Genomic DNA, 13,527 nt, shown 5'->3' with positions numbered 1-13,527 from the left:
TCCCTCAGTGGAGACCTTGGTGCTGTGTCCATAAACAGTTGTTCAAGTTAGCTTCACTGTTGCTATGTTGACTGTTGACATTGGTGTTACTTGTTTTTCTTATTGTGCAAATTCAACGGAGCCAAATGTAAGACCAAACTGTCATTGGCTATGTGGCATTGCTGTGTGGGTAACGAAGACATCAGGTTTTTTACAGGGGCTTTTTGGGGGAGTTTTTCCTTGGACGATGTGAGGGTCTACGGGCAGAGGGATGTCGTATGCTGTAAAGCCCTCTGAGGCAAACAGTGTTTTGTGATAATGGGCTCTATAAAAATTTTTTATTGAATTGAATTGAGTTGGATGAAAAATAACTGGAATAAAAAAGGTGACATCTGTGATATCGCTACATCTCTTCATTAATGCTTTTTTAACAGTTTATTGTGAATCCCAAAATGTTATAAGGGCACACTAGTAAATTGTCGGAGCACTCTTATTAAATATTAAAAGACTAAAGACTAAAATATGGATGTAAAGTAACATCTTTCCCTGTTCATTAAGTTTTCCACATGAAGTGTATTCTGTAGCATAGAGTCAAATACTTTAGGTATGCAAACACAAAGAACCCAGCTTTAAAATACAATGCAGTGTTAAAGTGTCACTTGTCAAGTTAATGTTTTAAGTATTTTGCTGTCACTGAGTGCATTTAAACGGATGCGAATAATGACTGGGTGTATTCTGAAAGAAACCAGGACACTGTTGCATGTATACATCTGGGTTATTGAGCACTGTTGACTAACTGCACAGGTGCAGCTTCAGCCAAGTGACATCACAAAAACACACAATCATAGCAGCAGAGCGTCTCACCTCTGGAGCGAGAGTTTTCTGCTATCTTTAGATGCTGCTATCTTTATCAAATGCTCCTCTCTTCCTACACTGTGATAGTAACAGTGACAGGCTGGCAACAGTATGGGCAGTTTTTTAAGAGTATCGTAGCTGTTTCAGGAATAATTTTAGCTAAGAGCAGAGTGTGTGTGGTTGAGAAAGAAAGAGAAATGATGGATGTGCTCAGAGCGGACAGCTGTTGGCGATCGGAGCAAAAGATTAGTTAAGTTGTCAAATGGTGGTTAACTGTGCATTGTAATCTTTAATATTTCCAGTTTCTCTCATCTCCCATTGCTGCTCTGTTTCTTTAAACATCACAGGTGCATGCACTAACAGTAATCAGTTACTGGGTTAGTCGTAGTTTTCATGTACATAGCCCAAATTCTCTGGGATCATGTTGACTACACTCATGAATAAACCAAATCTGATCATAACCAGGGTCAAAAACAGTTCATTCATGTCCATGTAAATGCACTCACTGTCTTTTTAAAATTTCCATTTAGTTTTCGAACTGTGAGCAGATTGTTAAAAAACAAATAAAATTTAAAATGACTCAAATAACTCTACAGCTCTCTCACACACACACACACACACACACACACACACACACACACACACACACACACACACACACACACACTCAATCACACATACCCTGAAGGGCAGTTTTGCGTTAGCATTCCCGAAATCATTATTTTTCTTATCAATGAACCATAACAAAGATATGACTTCAGGTGTTTTTTAAATGATGCGCTAGAACTCTTGATTTAGTCATTTCCCATCAACTGAGTCGACCTCATCCTGCTGTAAAGGTAGTTTCTGTCTCATCAATGCACTCTATTTCTTTTCCAATTTCAAGGCAGTCAGTAAACATCTATTTGATCTGCTCTCCTCTTCCATTATCAATGACCATAAACTGTGTTATACTTGGATTCTGTCAAATTCTTCTGACTACTGTGAGCTGTTTTACTTATGTACTTGAGGATCGTTGAGTTTTGTTTTTTTAACAAGACCATTTTCCTCTTTTAGCTGATTACAAGTATCATATGAAATAGTAAATTTTAATTTGTCAAATACAAGGCTTTATTTTTTAGTATACCCCCCAAGTGATTTGCAAGAAGTTTGATATTGATTATTCAACTCAACAGGCAAATAAACATACAAGATTCAAATAAAAATGCTGAGCATGTTACCAAAACCTTATCTGCAAATTGCCTCTATTTGAAAGGACTTCAATTTCTCTATTTGATATACAGCAAGTGGTGAGACACATCAAAACATACCGTGTGCCATTCAAGCTTACTTGAGATACACTTTGGCCTCACCATTTGAGCGCAATTTCTATTTATACTCTGCATCCATGCCCACACATTTCCCTGCATATTTTCATCATAAACAGAATGGAAGATATAGAAGTTTGTGTGACAAACCCACACACTGTCCATTAGACCATGTCACTGCAGAAAAAATGTTTCAATTTACAACAAAAGCAGATCGGCAGTTACACCATGTAAAGATGTGGTGTCAGAGCTAGTAAACATGAGTCTGCTGAAAGAGTATAAACACAGGGTCAAGGTCATCATTTTTCTACAGTTTGTACAGAGTGTGTGTAAGGATAAATGCAGCAAATGACTGCAGTAGACACTGGTTTTTATCTTTTACCTATCTTTTGTCTACTGTTTACTTGCCTGTCTGTAATATTGCACAGATGCACCAACAAAACAAAACAACACACAAAACAGCTGACAGAAAGGCAGACTCATGTACTCCAGCGGTGTGTTCACTGGCAGTGGGAATGGAGTCAATCACCTATATTTAGCAGGTTTACCTGTGTTTGAAAAACCTGCGTTCAAGTACTAATTTTGGTGGGAAAGGGGTATATATGTGAGTGTTTGTATTTCCCCGACAAGACAAGAAGCTGTCTTTTCACAAGCTATCAAGAAGATAAAGATGTGTAGGGGAGGGTTTGGGCTGATATGTGAGTTTAGGTGAATCCTTGTTGAGAGGCTAATGTGCGTATTCTTACATATACAGACGGGCAGCTGTCCAGACCACTGGTTGTCCTGGAGACAGATTCGAACCGATGAGCCTATCAGTCGAAAGCCAGGCAGACACTGATATACGACCGTGTCACGGTAACCAAAGTTCTCCCCGATCACCTGGCCATTCACAATGCCTTCTGGGATTCCACAGTGACCAGCTGAAAGACACAGACAGAGATAAAGAGGAGTCAGACTGGAAGAAATGTTGTTATTGCACTGACTTTTTGTATATGCCTTCATTCCTTACCAGTCTAAGTAATCCTGGTGACTGAAACACTTACAAAAAAGGCTAAAACTTTACACTTTCATTCTGTTACCATTAAGTAATTACAAGCGATAGTTTTTTATCACTGCACCTGTTTTTGCTTCACTGGAACACTCTACAGCACAATCTACTGTTTTTGTAAAGACTGTATATATATTGTGATGTTTTAATTTTGTCTAATGATGTTTTATGGCACAAACTGTATTTATGTTCCAATGTCTATAATCGACTGGCTTCCTGTTGCTGCCTCTTGACCAAGTTGTCATTGTAAATAAAAATTGGTTCTCAACTTATCTGGTAAATTAGGTTAAAAATAATAATAATAAAGGGTGAACTCTAGCCCACCTGGCAGTTTATGCTTCATATTTGATTCTAACCTGCAGCTCTTTGCTGTGTCAACCCACTCTCTCCCACCTTTTCTGCTGTCTACAGCTATCCTATCATTAAAGGCAAAACTGCTCAAATAATCTATACCTATCTTGTAGCTATCATTATATTACTCAGACCAATGGACAAAAAGTTTACACTAATAATGATTTTTTAACAAATACTTGTGCTTTGCTACATGTCTTCTTATATACTGGGTTTTACTTAGGTTTGTCGTGACCAAGAGCTAGCTTGTTGCCTTGAAAATATTTCAAAAATATACTTTACCTTACATTGTGTTCAGACCACTTACAGAGCTAATTTGTGGAACAGTGCAGTTAGGTACAAAGTCAAAGAAAAGATGCAATAACTGTACATAGGATAGACTCTTGGGTTGATTTCTTGTGTGTGTGTGTGTGTGTGTGTGTGTGTGTGTGTGTGTGTGTGTGTGTGCAATGTGTTTGTGAGTGTAAAGAGCTATAGAAGGGAGTGGTTTAAAAGACAGGATATAAATACATGAAAGAAGGAGGGAAGAATAGAGTCTCCCTGGCCAGGATGGTTAATGTCCAATATTTCAGCCTTTTAATGATATTTTGTTTTGTCTTTATCTGCATCGAGCAAACCATGTGTGTGACTCTGTATCTCAAAAGCTTATCAGTGTTGAGATTCTCCGGACATCACCAAGCATCAGAAATGGAGGACAAACTTATTGTCGCGTCTGTGGGCAGAAGAAGCTCTACGACTGTACGGAAACAATACAAAAAAGAAGGGCTATTGGAAAAAATGGTAAGTTCTGAAAATATGTATTAGTTCCTTGATTCCAGCAACCAGTTCTGCTTTACTACAAACTAAACAGCGCCAATGTTAGCATTACCTGCCTTCCCCAGTTAGTTTGCATAATTGCTACCCAAAAAGCACTCTAACAGTCATATTCATGTGAGTCATGCAAGGTGAAAATTCTATTTGTATTTGGTCTGAACATACCTTTACGGTCTTATTTTACTCATGTAAAGTGTTCTTTAGGTTATTTTCAAGACAAGACAATATCAGCAAAATAGTAGCATCATGAGCAGACCTGTGAGTTTTAAACAAACCTTGAGGGGTGAACATCTCCTTGGCTTAGAAGACAGTTAGTTGCCTCCATATGGGACATTAAAATGTTAAACATCTGTTGAAACCTTTTGCAAGCCTGTAAAAGCAGGCAATTGCAGCCTGAAACCTGTTTTATCCCATCTATGAGATGTGTGAGTCTTAGCAAACACACACCATGAAACAGCAAAGTGGGAGCACAACAAGCATCTCCGTCTTCACAAAACATTAGACGCTCTGTCATAAATTGCATCATCTGTCATTTAAGGTAAAAGCTCAGATGGTCGGAGGCCCCCTACGACATTTTCACAGCTGTGTCGCTGTTCTTTGCAATACCTTCAAAAGCATCTACCTTTGAAATGAAGATTTCTGTGCTTTTAAAGAATTCTCAAAAAGCTTTTGTGGCTTCTAAACCTGCACAAACAAGACAAAAAGAAACTGTATAATTCTCAAAGCACACGGAAAGGCTGAAATGCACCCTTAACCGCGCAGCCAAGAATATAGCGTCTCGGTGCTCCTCTGCTATTTGTGCTTACTTAAATAGGGTATATGTATACATCTGATGTAAATTTGGCCCCTTTCTATGCAAATGAATCTCACTGAAAAACAGTCCAATTTACAAAGTACAGCACAAATGGCCACATAGTGTAACTGTGAAATTTGAATTGGTGGAAACTGAAGCACATTTATGAGGGGTGATCTTCCAGTGATCTTGGCAGCAATGAGAAGTGTTTCAGAAGCTTTTGAGTTATTGAATGATATTTATTTTTGTCCTCTGCTTCAAATCATGCAAGCTTCTTTTACAGTATGACGGTGTGCGTCTGAAAACACCAACATGGCTAAATGACTGGGATATTAAATCCCAAATACGATTTCTCTCTGTAACGTTAAGTTTTGAAGAATGCCTATGCATCACATCCGTCAGGACTTGTAGCTTGCAGTCTAAAAGTCTAAAAGTTTTCACTTTGCCATCTTACTGCTTATAGTGCCCCTAGTCCAAAGGCAGCATTATACTTTTACACATGCATAATTACAATCATAATAATAATTGAATTAATAATAATTAAAAATAATTAATCATAATTACAATCAGTTGCAAAAAAAAGTAAAACTGCACTCTGCTGAAAAACTTTGTGGGCATGTTTGCGCAGTAAAGTGATTAGTGCAATATATGCTAATGAATCTGACCTTGAGATACAGCAGAAAGCAGTTGCAAGCGATGCACAACTTACGGTGCTACCAGCTGCCAAAATACCTTCTCTTTGAATTCATCTGACAGTATTTACATACTCACAGCTAATGCTACAAGCTAACCAAACAGGATTTGTAAGACTATTTAATCCCTCATCAGATTCATTCAAAAATGTCTGACTGATGCACAGAGCGAATGCAAAATGTTGGAGTAAATGTGTATTTCCTGTTCTCAGAGGGTTTGAATTGAGAATTGATTTTAATTCTTTTCAATGGATAAAACCTGCACTATGTCCCCAATTGCAGCATATGCAAACAATGTCAAAGGCAGCCATGGAAGTGAGAGAGCATTAAGAGAAAAGGTTGCCTGGTATGTTAAGGATGTTACAGTAGTTAAGTGGTCAATAAAGGACATTAGTTAGAATGGCCAAGAGCTTTAATTACAAAGATGATCTTAAAAAAACAAACATAACTCTTCATCTTAAAGTTAAATAAGCAAAACAAGTACAGTAAATCCAGTTTTGTTTTGAAAGACAATAAGCACTTTTTTAGGACTCAAATCTATTTATTTTTTGACAGAATCATGCCTCCTCATCAGCCTGGGTTAAGTTTCATTGAACTCTTCCGTTCAGCCTCTTTCAGCCTGTGAAGTATTCTGGGAAGCGCTGTTTCTACTGAGGCTTCATGGAGAAGTGACAGCACCGTGTCATAAGATCTGTTACCTCTGGCTTGCACACTGACAGAAGAAAGTAGCTGTTTTTTCAGGCTTATATATATAAAAAGAACATTCACACAGAGTTTGGTGAGCACACAGCAGGTGCTCCTAATAGTCCTGCTTGTGAGGTGGACGAGGCCAGAGAAGACCAGCTGTGCAGCCAGAAGAGAGGTGTGGGGCACATACCTGTCCTCATTAGATTGGCATGAAAAATCACAGCTTTTTGGTCAATGTTTCAGTCTGTGTGTGTGTGCGTATTTGTGTGTGTGTGTGTGTGTGTGTGTGTGTGTGTGTGTGTGTGTGTGTGTGAGTGTGTGTGTTATCATGCAGTGTATATTCAAATTAAGTGTCTAAATGTACTTTAATAAATATATGTTTGAATATTTTAATACTTCTAGTGGTCACATACCTAAACATCGTGTTTCTGTTCCACTCCAAAGCCCAGATGACAGGCACTCTCTGACAGCTGACCCCACCAGCATGAAGCCAGCTTCGCAGGTAAAGATGGCCGTAGCACCAAATGTAGTCTGAGTACCAATCTTCTTCCCATTGGGTGGCGACGGCAGCTCACCGCAGGATATAACTGAAACACACAGGCAGACACAACCAATTTAAAAGCAGTTGTTTACCAATTTAGCACCAAGTTCATTTGAGTAATCAGTAGAGCTCATTGGTTTTAGTGGTGGCTGCTTGCTTCCAATACTGGTGAGCTGTTGATCAAACAAATAGGGTGCCAATATTATGTTTTTCTCCTGCATTGGAAACTCTTCACAATGACTGGTGAAGAAAATAGCAGGGTTTTTTTTTTTTCAAATGTCACCGAATCCTTAAAGAAAAATAACATTGATTCAAAATGTCAAGGAATCCCCAGACGATAAAAAACAGATGATGCAAATGTCAAGGCAACTTTCTAAGGTAAGAGCATGGCTTCAGAAGAATGAAATGTTGTTGTCCTTGTATAGTAACTCAGTCATTATTGGATTTAATCAAGTTAGTAGACATGTATTGTAAAAAAAGGCACCTACATTAAACATACTCACCAATCATTAGAAAACTATATTTGAAATGACAAGCTTTTAAATCAGTTTTCTGGAAATGCTTATCTTTTCAGCAGTCACATGAGGGTTGAAGCTGATCACAGCTGTCATTGGATGAGAGGTGGGGTTACTGTGGACAGGCCACCAGACTATCATGATAGACACAGGTATGAACAGCATTGTGTCTTGGCTGTCCACTTGGGTTCGCATCACCAAAGTGCATGCTAAGACCAGGTCTATACAGGCTCATAGTAACAGACAACCGCTCATGCTTACGCTTACACCTACAGGCAATTAAAGTCATCATTTAACTTAACTTTCATGTCTTCGGACTGTGGGAGAAAGCTGGAAAACTCACAAAAAAACCCATGCTAACAAGTGGAGAACATGCAAACTCCACACAGAGGTGCTCTAGCCATCCCGCAGGTTTAAACCTAAAGCCCCCTTTCAGAGACACAATATCCACTGCGCCACCATGCCGCCTTGAGCTGTCATAATGTTGAAATCAAGCCTTTGTTGGGCACATTTTTTAAGTTCACATGCTTGGCCATCACCTTCCACATGTCACTAACAACAATTTAAGATATCACAGATTTTGTGATATCACAAAATATCTTATCATTGTCTGAAGAATCGATATAGTACAATGTTATATGTATCTTTATGAGACCTGTGATTAACACCGCTATGGCAAGTAAATATAAATATCAGTCTAAATACACAAAACTAAACATGATTTAAATTTGTGAATTAGGTTTAAATGTCTCATTTGGGATGATTCCAGTTCTTTAAATATGTCTAATAGCTGGCTTTTTGATGATACTGATATGATTGATATGATGTTTTCAGGTGCAATGCTCATGAAACCATCTTGTGTCTTCGTTACTCACCCTGGCAGTGCGGCCTCTCGTTCCTCCAGCTCCACATGCCATTGGGTAAGCATTGGATGTGGGCGGGGCCTAATCTATAGTATCCCGGATCGCAGGTGAAGACGATACGAGTTCTGTACTCGTAGTGGGAGCCGTTGACGATCCTCCAGCGACCATGCTCTAAAGAAAATGACCCGATGCTGGGACACACCACCACTACAGAGACAAGACATTAAAGAAAGTAAAACCTCATGAAATCTGCTTTCATTTAAAAACACAATTACCATTTTTACATAGTGTCAGATATTTAATAGCTGACTGAGAGCGTGGCCAAGCCACTGTAAAATATCTCACAGATGCAAAATAATGACTCAATTTAAAGTCCTTGCATTAAATGCCTGCCACTGGGTAAGTGTTAATTATATGTTGCTTTCAAACTGACATCCATCTAACTCAGTGGGAGATGATTATTTAACTGTTATTTAATCTAATAATGTAGCATTTAAAAAAAAATATTCGTTTGTTTTGTAGCTGACACAGTGGAAATATCTCTGGAGTCTATTATTTATATTCGTATAGTGTTATGAAGCAAATTTGGCAGATTTGGTATTTATAATTATAATGTTGATATTCCACAGATAACTTTGTGTTACTAACCTGAACATCGTGGTATCTTATTGTGGTTGCTCCATGTCCCATCAGGCTGACAGATGGCTGATGTGAGTTCTTTACTGGAGAGTCTGTACCCATCGTTACAAAAATAGGAAACTCTTGTTCCGACGGAGTAGTCGGCTGTTAAAACGCCGCCGTTTATAGGAGCCTTGGGTGCCCCGCATGAGACAGCTAGGGGAGGACAGGCACACGCTGGTTAGAAAGACAGCATGCGAACAGACACACACGCAGAAGCCCTAATGCACACTTATGTCTGTCAGGTAGGCAGGTTTTGATGTGTGCTTAGTTTGAAATGTTTCTGGGGATTCAAAGCTACTGAGTGTATTGTACATTTGTAAACAAGCTCACATATTTTCTTCAATGAAGCCATCAAACTAAAAATATAAAATCAAGAGACGCTTGATGTTCACTTGCAACCAGTTCTAACAAAATACATCCATCTTGCGGAAAATGCTGCTCCACAGTCCACAATGGTTTTAAATAGACTGGTTTGTAGAGCACCGCACCGTGTAATTACAGAGTGTCGACAATCTGCTATACATCCTTCATTTGACTTTCTATCAATACCGGCTACAAACTGTGCCTTCCTGCAGTTATTTGATATGTTGGGTAAGACATCAGCAAGCGCAACATAAAAATGGTCCAAGTCTTTGTATAACATATTGTAGTATATTCTGAAAATACTCATATAAGAGGAAGAAAAGGTTACACAAAGAGCAACGAGAGAGCAAAGAATAAGACTTCTTTTAACCATTTATGTTTCAACACATATATCAGTTATATGTGGTATTCACATCTGGCATTTTACTGCCTTGAATGTGAAGTCTGTTTACTCTGGAGCTTAAAGGAGGAAAAGGGTTTTTAATAGCATGGATGAACTCAGCTGTGTTTTCTACCGTAAGTGATGTCTTGTGTTTTAGCAAATTATATTAGGCATTAGCGACAATTCAAGCTAGCAAAAAACTAATTGTCAAATTTATTTAGCAGACCAAAACTATTTTATTTATCATTCTGGTGTGAGTGACTGACTGTGGGCGACACATTGCTATTTAGTTTTTCAAATGCATTCTTTTTGTTGCTTTAATTTCCACAATTTGAGTATCATCTAGTTCCATTACATTAGAGAGAAGGCAGACATCTCCATTTCCAATGCAATTTTGAAATACCACGACAGGTAGGAGGAGAAATATGTTTGTTTTGATTTTGGGATGAACTGTCCCTTTAAATGGTGGGAAAAGAATTAATGGGTTGCAATATTATGGCATTACCAGTATTCCTTTAGCCTCCTTTAGCATTTCATACACAGGCAAACAAACAGACCTTGACACGCAGGAACAGGAGAATCCCATGCGTGGTAGCCGAGTGACGTGCGGCGGCAGGTTGCAGTGGCGTTGCCTATGAGACGATAACCACGGTCGCAAGCCCAACGCACCACGCTGTTAACATGGCCGCCGCTCTGAGAGGATATAGAGCCATGGAGCGGAGAGTCTGGGGTGGAGCAGTACAGCGCTGGAAGTGGAAGAAACAGAATAAAAAAACAAAGATTTGAAGTGACTTTACATCATGTGGTTCACTGCCACTGAAACGGGATCTAGAAAGTAAAAAAAACTATCAAAAAGGTATTTTTTTTACTACTACTATACAGTACTATTCTGTAACCAGAGTTAAACTATTATGTGGTTACCTTCATTACTGCACAATACTGTTACTTATCTGTCAGACAAGGAGAATAGAATGTATGTCTGCATGCAGGTGTGCAATAACATAAAAAAATACCTGTTACTGTAATCAAAGGCTTACTTGAAAGGTTTTCTGACATTACAGTCTGTGATAATTTCCACTCATACTAATGAGTCACCACTATATTTATGACACAATAGGAGACCCGGCTAAAATGGACTAATGGCAAATGCATCTTGTTTGGGTATAAATTATAATTTTTACCGACCACAATTATGGCTTCAGTCGTACATTTTAAACAGAGCTATTAGAGGTGTGAGATGAAAGAAGATGTCATCGCTCCAAGTACAATATCTCAAAACGCTTGTTTGGCTAAACTAAACAAAAAGTTCTGTTAACAGAAATATTAATGATCACTTTTACGATGGTAATTATACCTTTCCAGCATGTCTTAAAATCCAAATGTTTCAGCTAATTAGGATTTATCCGACTGTATGAATGCTAAATTAAATAATTAATAAGACTCTCCCGGCAGAGCCTTTTGATCAAACAATCGATGATTAGAGTTACAGTAGATGTCAGACATTACCGAGCACACTGCCCACAAATCAATGGTTATTTTGTGAAATACCTTTACACCTAGTAACATTAATGCTTTACTCCAGACGCTATTGGCAGCTGCGGGAAAACATGAGGGTATCCTGCTGCAGCCGCCAACCCTGGCAACAAGGTCAGCATAGTCTAAGTTTGTCGGTAGTTTACAGATTATTCTCTCTCTGCCTGTCTCTGAATCGATGGCGGAAGATAAAAATCTGTATTCAGTGGTGTCATATGATAAGTTGCCTGTTGCAGTTTCCGTATGTTCCTCCGTCATATAACCAGGCCTTGGTCCAGTTAGATGTTGACTGGGGCAAACTGCCTGGTCTGTAACTCTTCAAACTGGACAAGAGCCCTGTTCTTATTTATTAGTGATGAGTCTGTTTTATATGTCCCTGCTCTGTCAGTTTTGTTCTCTTTACTGTATTTTCCTTGCGTCAAAAACACAGTGCTGGAGATCACATCATGTCAGTGATTTCTTATTAAAGCACCCTGACACAGCTACTTTCTAAAAGCATTAAAAGTTGATGGCCACAGAAAGGGCTGGTATCGTCGAACGAGCATGTAGGCAAAGCAGCCAGCTGACAATCCCTCATTAGATCCAGTCCAGGCTCTATTCCCTCATGGCATATACTTAAGGAATTAAACTGCTGCATCAATCACCCAAGTTTAGTTTTAATGAAATGCGAATTTATGTTGTTATAATGCCAAAGTTTCTTCTTAAAACAAGAAAAAGTTAGAATATTTTTATAATGAGAAAACAGTTATTATTATGGAAGATTTTAATATTCACTTTGTAATTACAAACTGAGCAGATTTTGTTTTCTCTCAGTGGGGGCAGAAGGACACTGTCATATACAAAAACAGTAATTAAGTTTAACCATGATATAATTAGGTTTAAAACAAGGGTGGAAAGTAATCAAGTACATTTACTCAAATAGCTTAGAATACATCACAAAAAATGATTTGTACTCACTCTCTGTTACCTTGAATTTGTAAAGAAGGAGAACATTCTTCATGTATGAATTCATAGGGGGTTTGTTTAACGGCAACAAAACTACAACAAAACACTTTTTTACAAACTCTCAGATTACTCCTGCAGTGTAATCCAAGTATCACTTACCCACTCGTATGCTCAGTACTTACAAAACACATTAAATAATTAAAACACATAAGTACAAACACTCTTGGACGTGCAACTCAGAGGCAGAAGTGTTGTAACATTTTGCAAAAAAATGTATGTGTTAGGAAGTACTTAGCATACAACTGCAAAGGTGAGACTTATGAGATTATACTGCAGGAGTCGTGTAGGAGTTTGTAAATGGATGTTTTGATATAGTTTTGTTGTTGTTAAACGTGGTCCCAAATGACTTCAGTTTATGAAGAATGTTTGCCTTTTTATATTCTCCATTCACTGTGGAGGCATGCGATAAAAACAAAGTTATCTTAACAATTTCAAGATATTTTGCAGTGAGTAATTGACATTAAATGGTTATTTTGCAGGTGAAGTATTTTTTAAGTCAAATTTTGAAATACTTTACTTGAGTATTGCCATTTTATGCTACTGTGTAGTCTACTACAACATGGAATCCAATATTGTACATTTTTATTTATACAAAATTAACTAAATCAATAAATTCAGATTTTTTATTATAGATGAAGTTATCCTGCAGTATATACAGTAGCTGAAATTAGCTCCACCTTTACCAGCAGAAACAGTAGTGATGCTTTACACATGAATGCATCAATAATCATAATGCAGTATTATAAAATATATTATTCTACAATGGGTCATTCTGCTTAATAAGTACTTTTACCTTGGGTACTTTAATTACATTTTTATGAGGACTGTTTTTATACTTTTACAGGAGTAAGTTTTTAAATGCATGACTTTTACTCGTAACAGAGTATTTCTACACAGTAATATTACTTTTACTTGAGAAAAAAATTCACGCTGCTTTTTTTCCATCACTGGCTTGCAGCGTATGTTTAACAATCCTTGCAGGTGCTCACATTAATCACAGCTACCAACGAAGGTTACTGAATGTGAGAGTCCAGGGAGGCTTTTCTGTTATTATTCAGTGTATAATTTATCATACAGAACAGTGTATTTTAAAGGTTAAAGAAGCAGCCTCCTGACGAC

At 38.0% G+C, this 13,527-nt stretch overlaps 1 protein-coding gene across 3 annotated transcripts in view; it reads right to left on the bottom strand.

Annotated features, from left to right (window-relative positions):
* Window positions 1-13,527, bottom strand: part of csmd3b (CUB and Sushi multiple domains 3b) — a 463,214-nt gene that overhangs the window by 39,162 nt on the left and 410,525 nt on the right. For all 3 annotated transcript variants that reach the window (XM_088090048.1, XM_088090049.1, XM_088090047.1), the window contains 5 exons: window positions 10,428-10,616; window positions 9,093-9,278; window positions 8,457-8,651; window positions 6,939-7,112; window positions 2,888-3,061 (listed from right to left, as the gene is read on the bottom strand). In XM_088090048.1, the coding sequence (XP_087946174.1) occupies window positions 2,888-3,061; window positions 6,939-7,112; window positions 8,457-8,651; window positions 9,093-9,278; window positions 10,428-10,616 (918 nt within the window). The remainder of the gene's footprint in view (window positions 1-2,887; window positions 3,062-6,938; window positions 7,113-8,456; window positions 8,652-9,092; window positions 9,279-10,427; window positions 10,617-13,527) is intronic.

Source organism: Plectropomus leopardus, chromosome 17, assembly GCF_026936395.1.
Source record: "Plectropomus leopardus strain MGB_pleo_1.0 chromosome 17, ASM2693639v1, whole genome shotgun sequence".
NCBI lineage: Eukaryota > Metazoa > Chordata > Actinopteri > Perciformes > Serranidae > Plectropomus > Plectropomus leopardus.
This window is presented reverse-complemented; position numbering and strand designations above follow the sequence as displayed.